The 11,454-nt window shown below is 56.3% G+C and overlaps 1 protein-coding gene across 1 annotated transcript in view; it reads right to left on the bottom strand.

Annotated features, from left to right (window-relative positions):
• Nucleotides 1-11,173, bottom strand: part of LOC104915699 (WD repeat-containing protein 62-like) — a gene marked incomplete at its 5' end in the record, with an annotated part of 13,371 nt that extends 2,198 nt beyond the window's left edge. The window contains 20 exons of the mRNA XM_019610966.1: nt 980-1,055; nt 1,627-1,753; nt 1,973-2,040; nt 2,146-2,366; nt 2,718-2,912; nt 3,029-3,081; nt 3,185-3,306; nt 3,614-3,677; nt 3,819-3,930; nt 4,091-4,166; nt 4,249-4,370; nt 5,879-5,946; nt 6,041-6,166; nt 6,242-6,333; nt 6,449-6,609; nt 7,233-7,370; nt 7,912-8,086; nt 8,692-8,852; nt 9,487-9,669; nt 10,907-11,173. Coding sequence (XP_019466511.1) covers nt 980-1,055; nt 1,627-1,753; nt 1,973-2,040; nt 2,146-2,366; nt 2,718-2,912; nt 3,029-3,081; nt 3,185-3,306; nt 3,614-3,677; nt 3,819-3,930; nt 4,091-4,166; nt 4,249-4,370; nt 5,879-5,946; nt 6,041-6,166; nt 6,242-6,333; nt 6,449-6,609; nt 7,233-7,370; nt 7,912-8,086; nt 8,692-8,852; nt 9,487-9,669; nt 10,907-11,173 — 2,607 coding nt within the window. The remainder of the gene's footprint in view (nt 1-979; nt 1,056-1,626; nt 1,754-1,972; nt 2,041-2,145; nt 2,367-2,717; nt 2,913-3,028; nt 3,082-3,184; nt 3,307-3,613; nt 3,678-3,818; nt 3,931-4,090; nt 4,167-4,248; nt 4,371-5,878; nt 5,947-6,040; nt 6,167-6,241; nt 6,334-6,448; nt 6,610-7,232; nt 7,371-7,911; nt 8,087-8,691; nt 8,853-9,486; nt 9,670-10,906) is intronic.
• Nucleotides 11,174-11,454: the final 281 nt, after the last annotated feature.

The following is an 11,454-nucleotide window of genomic DNA, read 5'->3' as shown; positions in this document are numbered from 1 at the left end:
AAAATCCCCCCTGGACTCAAATAGGAGCCTCAAATTCCCCCTATTTGCCTCAAATCCCACCTGCTGGCCCCAAAATCTTCCCCTGGACTCCAGATGGGAAACCCCAAATCCTCCTTATTGGGCCCCAGATTTTCCCATGGCCCCAATGGCAGTCCCAAATCCCTCGTGTTTGCCCCCAGATCACCCCCCCTTTTTTTTCCCCTAAATCCTGCTTAATTTGCCCCATAGGGCAGCCTCGAATCCCCTATATTCACCCCACATCCCACTTACTGGGACCCCAAAAAAGAGGTGACAAACAGTTTAGGGGTGACAAAACAATTCGGGTGAGAAAGGATTTGGGGTGACGGGGTTCCCACACCACCCAGCACAGCGCAGTGGTTTTGGGGTCACAGGGCGGTTGTAGGGTCACGGTGTTCCTGACCTCCTGTGAGCAGAGCTGGGCCAACACTGGGGTCGGCACAGTGGTTATGGGGTTGTGTGCCTGTAGGGTGGCACCCAGCGTGGCCTCGGGGTGTTGTGTCATCTGTGGGGTGGGGCTTTTGGGTCAGTGGGGCCATATGGGAGACAGTGGGGCCGCTGGGGGCATATGGGAATCAATGGGGACTTTGGGGTCAATGGGGCATTGAGGGTCAATAGGGGCGCTGGGGTCAATGGGGACTTTGGGGCCATATGGGGGTCATTGGGGCCGTTGGGGATGGCCCCCACCCCGTGCCATCCCCCCACCCTCACCTCTGGGGTCGCCCCCCCAAACGCTCTCCCATTTTCTGAAGTGTTTCATCCTAAAGAAAAAAAAATAATCGGGAATTCCCAGAAATGCCCCGAATGCCAAAAAAAATCCAAATCCACCCCCAAATCCTGACAAAATTGCCCCAAAATGGGCCTGAATTGCCCCAGATGTGATGGGGACGGACCCCCCCGCACCCCCCCCCCAAGGACCCGGCTGCCATTTTGGGATCTCCCATCACCCCACCCCACTCACTGACGGCTGTGGGGCGGCGCTCCGAGCCGGAACCGACAGCGGAACACGGGAATGCAGTGGGAAGGCGGCCCTAAGCCTGGGGGAAGAAGGGGGAGACCCCAATGGGGTGGGAAGGGGGTCATATGGGGTGGGAATGGGAATGGATCTCAGTGGGACTGGGATTGGAAATGGGAACGATTCCCTGCGGGCTCAGGATGGGAAGGGTTCCCTATGGGGCAGAAAATGGGAATGGATCCCTACGGGGTGGGATGGGAACGATTCCCTATGGGATTGGGATAGAAATGGTTCGTAATGGGGTGGGAATGGATCCCAATGGGACGGGGATTGGGAATGGCAATGATTCCCTATGGGACTGAGATGGGAATTGGTCCCCCACGGGGCAGGAAAGGGGGATGTTCCCAATAGTGTGGAAATGGGAGTGGGTCCCTATGGGGTGGGAATGGGAGTGGTTTCCTGATCCCAAAAGATCGGGAATGGGGAAACGTTCCCTGGTCCCAACGGGATTGGGGGTGGGAATGGGCCCTGCTCCCTGTAGGGCTGGGAAAGGTCACTGACCCCAATGGTTGGGATTGAGGACCATCCCCCAAGGGGTCAGGGGAGGGCGGGAGGCTCTGCCCCACAGCTCTGCCCCACAGCTCTGCCCCCACCTGCTGTTCTTCTGGCAGCGGGACAGGAAGCGAGCCGAGATGCTCAGGCGGGGGTTGAGGATGAAGGTGCTCTCCTCATCCTCGCCTGCGGGCGCCTTCGTCTCCTCCAGGCTTCCCCCAAACCCTTCTGTGCTCACAGGGGGGGAACCGTCGGCGCTCCGCCCCACACTTTCCCCCAAACCTCCCCCCAGACATCCCTCCCCCAACCTCTGCTGTCCTCCAACCCCCACGGCCCCTCTGCGTCCCCACTGCCGGCCTTACGGGGAAACCCCCCAACTGCAGACCCCGCAGGGAAATGCCACCCCTCCCACCGCCCCCTGTGGGGCTGGGGCTTCTGGGATCTCACCGTGGGGTTGAGGATTCGTCCCCAGCAATGGGGCGGCACTCTGTTCCTCTGCGGGCGCTGCGGGATTCCTTTGGGAAAGAGATGGGGGGTGGGTGGGGGCACAGAGGGGTCGGGGGTCCCCAAATCCCCCCTTTGAAGGCACAGCCCCAGGGTTGAGGTTCCCAAATTCTGACCTTTCACTGGCACCTGACGTCAGGATTTGGGATGGGATGGGATTTGGGGTGGAGATTTGGGGCGACGATCCCGAAATAAGGGGGGACCCAACCCCACAAGGGAGGGACCCCAACCCGCTCCCCTCCTCTGCGCTGTTCCCCAGCGCTTCCGGTTCCTCTTCAGGTTCATCCGAGAGGATTGCGGAGCACCCCGAATCCTCAGTGCTGGGGGAGGTCTCCACCTGTTGGGAGGGGCCCCAAAGTGACCACTGTAGGATCTCAGGATCCTGTGACCATAAAGGTCTTCCCATCCCAAGAACCGTGGGATCCCACAGGTCTCTCCAACCCAGCCCACCATTATAGGATCCTGGAGTTCTGTGACCTGTAGGATCCCATCCCAACCCCACCATTATAGGATCCCACGGTTCCATGACTTATAAGGTCCCCTCCAACCCACCGCTGTAGGATCCCGTGGTTCCATGCTCCATACAGTCCCTCCTCCCCCAACTTTTGTAGAATCCCACACTCCCACGACCCCAGAGGTCCCCTCCCCACCCAAAACCCCGATGTCGGATCCCAGTTCCCAATCCCACCTCCGTCAGGATCGCCCCCAGGTTCTGGGGCCACAGCTCCACCCCCCCCCCATCTTCCAGCTCTGCCTTGAAGGGGGTGAGGGCTGTGGGGTCCATCTGTAGGATCACCACCGGGGCGTTCTGGGCGCTCTCAGCCCACCGTCCCTGTGGTTGGTAAACGTAGGGGGGTCTGACGGTGCCATCCTCTTCTCCCAGCTGCGGGGCACAACAGTTTAATGGGGCTGGGGGTGGGGGACACACAGCGGGATCTCCCACCCCTTTAAGATCCTACATGGGATCAGGATCCTACAGGCACAGAGTGCCCCACTCACCAGTCGCTTCGCCCACAGCGGCATTCTGCCATTGGTGAGGATGCAGTTGGGGGCTGCGGGGGGAGAACAAAGGTTGGTCGGGAGGAAATTGGGATGAAAAAAGGGGAAAGGGCAAAAATGGACGGCTCTGCCCCCAGCCCTGCTTCCAGAACCCACGTGACTCCGGATTCGGCCCGACGGGGGTCTGTGGAGCTGGGATGGGGAGGGGGACGTTGTTGAGGCTGTGCTGCCGCATTCGGTCACTGAGCTCAGAGCTCAGACGCCAGACGAAGACACAACTGGGGCAAAAAGAGGTGAAAAAATGGCTCTCAAATTCCCTTTTTTCTCCCAGATCCCAACAAATCCCACTTTCCTCCCCAATTTCTGACCCAAATCCCAACAAATCCCATTTCCCCTCAATTACATGACACAAATCCCAATAAATCCCATTTTTCTCCCCAATTCCAGAACCCAAATCCCAACAGATCCCATTTTCTCCCCAACTCCACGATCCAAATCCCACTCAATCCCATTTCTCCCCAATTCCACGACCCAAATCCCATTTTTCTCCCCAGTTTCTGACCCGAATCGCAGTCCACCCCATACCTGTCCCTGGAGGCAGTGATGAGATGGCGGCAGTCGGGGGTGAAGCGCATCGCTGTGACCACATCTGGGGGAGCGGGACGGGAGATGGGAAACCCCACATGTTCAGGGAGGGGAAAAAATCCCAAATCTGGGGCACGAGGGCAACACAAAGTGGAAGGGAAATGGGGTGGAAGGGGAAACCCCAAAATGTGGGGCACTACCAGACCTGAGTGCCCGAAAACGCGGGCGACGCAGAGCCCCGAGCGGCCCTCGATGATGGAGATGGATTTGTCAGAGCCACTCGTGGCCACGAAGCTTCCTGAGGGGTCCCAGTGCACCTGGGGGGGACGTGGGGTCAGAGGGGCACGGGAGGAGAGAATCCCACAGCCGTCGTGTGGGGAGGGACCTTCAGGATCACGGAACCGTGGGATCCTACAGTGGTTGGGGTGGGACAGAAGGAACTTTTTGGGGTCGGGATGGTTTCTCGCCTGCATTTACCTTCAGCAGAGCGCCACGGTTGGCCGCCGGTCCCCTATAACAGCACCGCTGCTTCCCACTGCTGGCCCCATACACCCTATGGGGAGAGACAGCTCCACCACCCCGACCAGCACCAAAAATGGGGAGGAATCCTACAAATCCGGGTCCCGCTCACGCACCGCACGCTGTGGTCCTGGCACGCCACGGCCACGTGCCGCCGCACCGCATCCACATCCATGTCGTACAGGGTGGTCTTCTCAGTGACGTGGCGCGTCCGGGAGAAGGTCAGCCCCTCCGGGAGCTGTGGGGCAGACGGAGGTTCTGTGATCCCAAAGGTTCCCTCCAACCCAACCACTGGTAGGATCTCTTGGTTCTGTGATCCCAAAGCTTCCCTCCAACCCAACCCACTGTAGGATCTCTTGGTTCTGTGATCCCAAAGGTTCCCTCCAACCCAACCCACTGTAGGATCTCTTGGTTCTAAAATCTCCCAAAGCTTCCCTCCAACCCACTGTAGGATCTCATGGTTCTGTGATCCCAAAAGTTCCCTCCAACCCAACCCACTGTAGGATCTCATGGTTCTGTAACCCCAAAGGTTCCCTCCAACCCAACCACTGTAGGATCTCATGGTTCTGTGATCCCAAAGCTTCCCTCCAACCCAACCACTGTAGGATCTCATGGTTCTGTGATCCCAAAGCTTCCCTCCAACCCACTGTAGGATCTCATGGTTCTGTGACCCCAAAGGTTCCCTCCAACCCAACCCACTGTAGGATCTCTTGGTTCTACAATCCCAAAGCTTCCCTCCAACCCAACCACTGGTAGGATCGCATGGTTCTGTGATCCCAAAGGTTCCCTTCAACCCAACCCACTGTAGGATCTCTTGGTTCTACAATCTCCCAAAGCTTCCCTCCAACCCACTGTAGGATCTCATGTTCTGTGACCCCAAAGGTTCCCTCCAACCCAACCCACTGGTAGGATCTCATGGTTCTGTAACCCCAAAGGTTCCCTCCAACCCAACCCACTGTAGGATCTCATGGTTCTGTGATCCCAAAGGTTCCCTCCAACCCAACCACTGGTAGGATCTCTTGGTTCTACAATCCCAAAGCCTCCCTCCAACCCACTGTAGGATCGCATGGTTCTGTGATCCCAAAGGTTGCCTCCAACCCAACCATTGTAGGATCTCATGGTTCCATGATTGTGAGCGTTCCCTTCAACCCAACCTTTGTAGGATCTCACGGTTCTATGATCTTTAGGATCCATCCCAATCCAACCACCATAGAACAGCACAGTTGCACGACCCCTCCTTTAAATTCAGCCTTTGTAGGATCCCACAGTTCATAGAAGAACTTTAAGAACTTTAAGTCTTTAAGATCCCCTACAGCCCCAGCCCACGTAGGATCCCATGGTCCCATAATCCTTTAAACCCAACCTCTGAAGGATCTCATGGTTCTGTGGTCTTTAATTTCCCCTACAACCCAATGACTGCCAGATCCCACGGATCTTTAAGATCCTCTACAATGCAACCTGTAGGATCCCAAGGTTCCATGATCCCTTTACACCCAACCTTTGTAGGATCCCATTGTTTTATGGCCTTTACAATGCCCTACAGCCTCAAACACCTTGGATCCCACAGTTCTATGATCCTCAAAGTCCCTCCAATGCAACCACTGTAGGATCCCACCATTCTATGATCTTTAGGGTCTCCCCCACCACAACCATTGCAGGATCTCATGGTTCTATGACCCCCGTTAGCCCAACCACCATAGGACCCCACAATTCCACCCCCTTTTTGACCCCATCCCAAACACCGACCTGCTGACCGGTGCGGAAGTAAATGCTCTTATCAACCCCACAACTGATGAGCTGCACTCTTCTGCTCCCTATGGGATGAGAGAAAACGGGGAGATCCCATCAGACCCCACAGCACCGCCCCAAATCCACTGGGGGCCACGGGATGAAGCCACCCCAACCCACCTGCAAAGCGAACCGACACCACAGCTGACAAATGGTCATCCAGAGTCCGCTCCAGTCGGTAATTCTGGGACGCGTTGAGGACGTGGATCAGGCAGTCCCGTCCCGCTGAGGCCAATAGCGTGGCTCCTGGAGGGTGGAGGGAGGGTAGTGGGACATCCATGGGGATTTCTGCCAGATTTTGGGGTCGGGATGGAGCCTCACCCATTTCTGGTTTGAAGTAATCCAAGGAGAGAATTTCGGAATTGTGCGCCTCCACTTCGGCCACCTCCAGCATGGAGCTCAGCTCGTGGATCCTGGAAGGGAACGGCAGCGAAACCCCACTGGGGTCAGGGAGGGGAGACGCCCCAGGGGTGGATTATCCCCAGCTGGTGGATCCCAAAAGGATGGCGACGTGGGTGGGGAACTCACCGGAGGGTCCCGGCACGATCCCCCGACGCCAGGTGCTCCCCATCGGGGCTGAGCCGCAGGACCCGCACTCCGGTTTTGGGGTCGGCGCTCTCACCTCTGTCCCAAAAGTCCTGGAGGTGTGGGGTGGGGACGGGGTCCACGTAGAGGATGTTCTGTAGGGACTGAGCGGGGTTGTGGGGGGTGAGGTGATGGAGTATGAAGGGAACCGTCCAAAAAATGTGGGATTGGAGAGATGTGGAAGGGGGTGACCCCAAAAGCTTCAGGGGTGTCACGAAGTGAAAGGAGACGACCACAAAAGCTGCGGGGAAGAGGAGAAATGGAAGGGAGCGACCTCAAGGACTGCGTGGGAAGGAATGACCCCAGAAGGAATGACCCCAAATCCTGTCAGGACCTCGAGAAACCAAAATGACCCCCAAACCTGCAGGGATCTGGAGAAATGGAAGGAATGACCCTAAAAACCCTCGAGAAGTCAATGAGAATGACCATAAAACCCACAGGAACACGGAGACATTGAAGGAACAACCCCCAAACCTGTAGGAATTTGAAGAAGAAACAACCCCAAAGTCTGTATGGATTTGGGGAAATCAAAGGAAATGACCCCAAAAGCCACAAGAACATGGAGATATTGAAGGGAATGAACCCCAAACCCACAGGAACATGGAGAAATCAAAGGAATGACCCCAAAACCTGTAGGAACTTAGGGAAATCAAAGCAAATGACCCCAAAAGCCACAAGGAACACACGGGGAAATCAAAGGAATGACCCCAAATCTGCCCCATCTCACCGTGCTGTAGGCATTGCCCCGGGTGGGAGGTTTGGGGCCAGACCCCAAATTCCAGATGCGGATGGTGGTGTCAGAGGAACAGGTGAGGAAGGAGCCGGGGGGCAGGCGGGGTCGCTGCTCCTCGATTTTGGGGTACACCTGTGGGATTGTGGGGTGCTTGGGGTGGGTGTGACCTTAGGGAGCATAAAATCATGGGATCCGGCAGTGATCAGGGGAAGGGAACCTAAAGAGCATGGAAGCATGGGATCCTACAAAGGTCGGGTTGAAGGGGATTGCAGAAGCATGGGGTCCTACAGTGGTTGGGTTGGGATGGACCCTAAAGATCATGGAACCACGGGATCCTATACTGGTTGAGGTGGAAGGAAACTTTAGGATCAGAGAAGCACGGGATCCTACAATGGTTGGGTTGGAGAGATTTTTAGGATCACGGAACCATGGGATCCTACACTGGTTGTGTTACAGGATCTTTAGGACCGTGGAACCATGGGGTCACACAGTGGCTGGGTTGGAAGAGACCTTCGGGATCATGAACTACGGGATCCTCCAAAGTTCGGGTTGGGAGAGACCTTAAAGACCACAAAACTACGGGAACCTACAGCGGTTGGGATGGGATGGGATCAACTGGGAAGGGATGGGGTGGGACAGGTTTTTGTTTTCTGTATCTGGGATTTGGGGTCACCTCCACACTCCAGACGGAAGCGCTGTGGAAGAGGTCGGACCACACCTTCCGCACCGCCCGCAGATCCCCCACATCCCACACGTAGACGCTGTGATCCCGATAGATGCAGGAGAGCCACCGCTGCGTGGGGTTGTAGGACAGGGCCACGGTGTCAGGGTACAGCAGGTCGGGCTGTCTGTAGGAACGGCAGCCAATGGGATCGCAGCCTCGGTCCCAGAGGGATCCCAACGTCAGTCCTCAATGGGATCCCAACACCGATCCCAAACTGAGACCAATGGGATCCCAACATCACTCCCCATGGGATCCCAAAACTGTCTCCAATGGGATCCCAACACCAACCTCAATGGGATCCCGAAGGTCCCTCCCAGTGGGATCCCAAAACTGCCCTAATGGGATCCCAACACCTGTTCCTACCAGGATCCCATCACAGATCCTAATGGGATTCGATCCCTGTTCCCGCCAGGATCCCATACCAAATCCCACTGGGATCTCGCCATCATTCCCAATGAGATCCCAACACCGATCCCAATGGGATCCCACCTCAGTTCCTACCAGGATCCCATCACAAATCCCAGTGGGATCCCATCACCATTCCCGATGGGATTCCAGTAGCAATCCCAACAAGACCCCACCCCCATTCCCAATAGGATCTCACCATCATTCCCAATGGGATCCCAGTACCAAGCCCTCCCAGTACCCTACCCAGTACCTCCCCTGTTCCCAATGGGACCCCATCACGAATCCCAATGGGATCCCACCACGAATGGGATCCTGGGGTACCTGGGCTGGGGGTCGTGGTGGAGGTCCACGGCGAGGGGGTGTGGGCAGGGCAGGTCGCAGCAGCGCCGGAGGTCGTGGGCCTGGAAGACCCTCACGATGCCGTTGGCGCAGCCGCAGAAAACGAAATCCTCGCTGACGGAGATGCAGGACGCCGACGGGACCTGCGAGGGAGCGGGAGGCCCACGGGACCCCAGGGGGGGCTGCATCCCAAATCCCTACCTCCAGGTCCACCCAAAAGGGTCTTCATTCCAAATCCCACCTGGACACCCAGCCTACACGATCACCCACCCGCCCTGTGGGGTCCTCACCCCAAATCTCCACCATGACACCCACCCAATGTGGTCTGCACCCCCAAACCTCCGCCTCAAGGCCCACCCTATGGGGTCCTCACCCCAAATCCCACCTTGACGCCCACCCAACGGGGTCCTCACCCCACTTCCTCTCTTTGACACCCACCCTATGGGGCCCTCACCCCAAATCCCACCTTGACGCCCACCCAACGGGGTCCTCACCCCACTTCCTCTCTTTGACACCCACCCTATGGGGTCCTCACCCCAAATCCCACCTTGACGCCCACCCAACGGGGTCCTCACCCCACTTCCTCTCTTTGACACCCACCCTATGGGGTCCTCACCCCAAATCCCCACCTCGACATCCACCCAACGGATTCCTCCCTGCAGCACCGCCACCCACCCACCCCACCCCACGTCGGCCTCCCTCGCCCCCCCAAAACTCCCTCCACCCTTTACGGCCCCACCCCCACCGCCGCCCCACCCACCCCTCAGACCCCCTCACCTTCACGTCCACCCACTTCTCCAGGACCCTCCTCCCATCGAAGCGGCACAGCAGCCCCGTGGTGGAGATGCAGAAGGTGCTCATCACCATCCGACCCCGACCTCCAGCTGCCCCACAGAACACGTTGTCCTGCAGCCCCCCAAGCAGCCCCCCGCGCCCCGACAGCGGCACCGGCCCGGTCACCTGCACTAATTAAAGCCTCGTTATGCTAATGAAGGAGATACAGGGTGGGTTAAGGAGGGGAGAGCAGAGCTACGGCGCAAGTTAAGGGGGGGAAAAGCTCCAAAATCCCCTAAAATTGGGTGGGTTTTGGGGTCGGGTTGAATATGGGCAGAGTGAAGCGGAGGCAATGGTGCAGATTTGGGGGAGAAATGTTTCAGAATTTACCCCAAATTTGGCATTTTGAGGGGCTGTTCCCACTTTGCAGAGCAAAATAGTGACATAGGTGCAGATTTGGGGGAGGAAAACTCCAGAATTAACCCCCCAAAAAAAACAAATTTGGCATTTTGGGGACATTGTCAGAGCAAACAGAACAAGCGTGTGGATTTGTGGGAGAAAAGTTGCAAAAGGAACCCCAAATTAACCCCAAATTAATCCCAAATTTGGCAGTTTTGGGGTCTCTGACCTGACACAGTGCAGGAGCAAAGCTATGATGTGGATTTTGGGTGGAAAAGCCCAGATTTGGGAGGAAATCGGGCATTTTTTGGGTCTTTCACCCAACACAGCATGAGAGCAAAGCTGTGGCGTGGATTTGGGAAGAAAAAAACTCAAATTTAGAGGGGAAATTTGGCATTTTTGGGGTCTTTGATCTGACACGGTGCAAGAACAAAGCTTTGAGGGGGATTTTGGGTGGAAAAACTCCTAATTTTGGGGGGGGAATTTTTGGGGTCTTTGCTCCCATATTGTGCCTAAGCAAAGCTGCGAATGGACCCTGTGCGGAACAGCTCCAGATTTGGGGGGAAATTTAGCATTTTTGGGGTCTTTGATCTGACACAGTGCGAGAGCAAAGCTGTGATGTGGATTATGGGTGGAAAAAGAACAAATTTTGGGGGGGAAATTTGGCCTCTTTGGGGTTTTTGCTCCCACGCTGTGCCTGAACAAAGCTGTGATGTGGATCTGGGGAGAAAAGACTCCAATTTTGGGGGAGATTTGGCATTTTGGGGCTCTTTGCTCCCACACTGCTCCTGAGCAAAGGCATGAGGTGGATTTTGGGTGTGAGATCCCCAAGTTTGGGAGGAAATGTGGCATTTGTTTAGGATTTTGGCTCCCACGTGGGGCCTGAGCAAAGCGATGGGGTGGATTTGGAGTGGAGAAGCCCAAAGGAAACAGACGTTTTTTCAGCACTGTGCTCCCACGTGGCACAGATTTGGGGCAGAAAAGGCCCAAGTTGGTGAATTGGAGCGATCTGAACCCGAAGGACCTTGGTGCTGGTGGATGGGGCTGGGAACCAGAAGCGGACGTGGCGATGTCCCACGGTGACAAAACGGCCATCTTCAAGGCAGGACAGGGACAGAACGGGGCACGAGACCTTGCTGGAGGCCAGCAGCACCTTCCTCTGCACAGACACAGCCAGAAAGGACTGTTCTCCCCCAACGCACCCCCAAAACAAAGAGGAAAGGGAGGTTTTCCCCAAAACACCCAAACGCCCAAATCGTGGCTTTTTCTTCCACCAAATCCTGGCTCTTTTTCACGAAATTGTGGCTTTTTTTCCCCCAAATCCTGCCTTTTTTCCCCCCATATCGTGCCTTTTCCCCCCCCATATTGTGGCTCTTTTTTCCCTGAAATTGTGCCTTTTTATCCCCAAATCGTGGCTTTTTTTCCTCCAAACCCTGTCTTTTTCCCCAAAATCATAGCTTACCTTTTTCCCCCCAAATCTTGGCTTTTTTCCCCAAATCCTGGCTCCCCTCCCCCCCCCAATCGTGCTTTTTCCCCCCCATATTGTGGCTCTTTTTTCCCTGAAATTGTGCC

This window comes from Meleagris gallopavo, unplaced genomic scaffold (genome assembly GCF_000146605.3).
Source record: "Meleagris gallopavo isolate NT-WF06-2002-E0010 breed Aviagen turkey brand Nicholas breeding stock unplaced genomic scaffold, Turkey_5.1 ChrUn_random_7180001845231, whole genome shotgun sequence".
Lineage (NCBI taxonomy): Eukaryota > Metazoa > Chordata > Aves > Galliformes > Phasianidae > Meleagris > Meleagris gallopavo.
The sequence above is the reverse complement of the archived record's forward strand: the minus strand, read 5'-3'. Positions and strand labels throughout refer to the sequence as shown.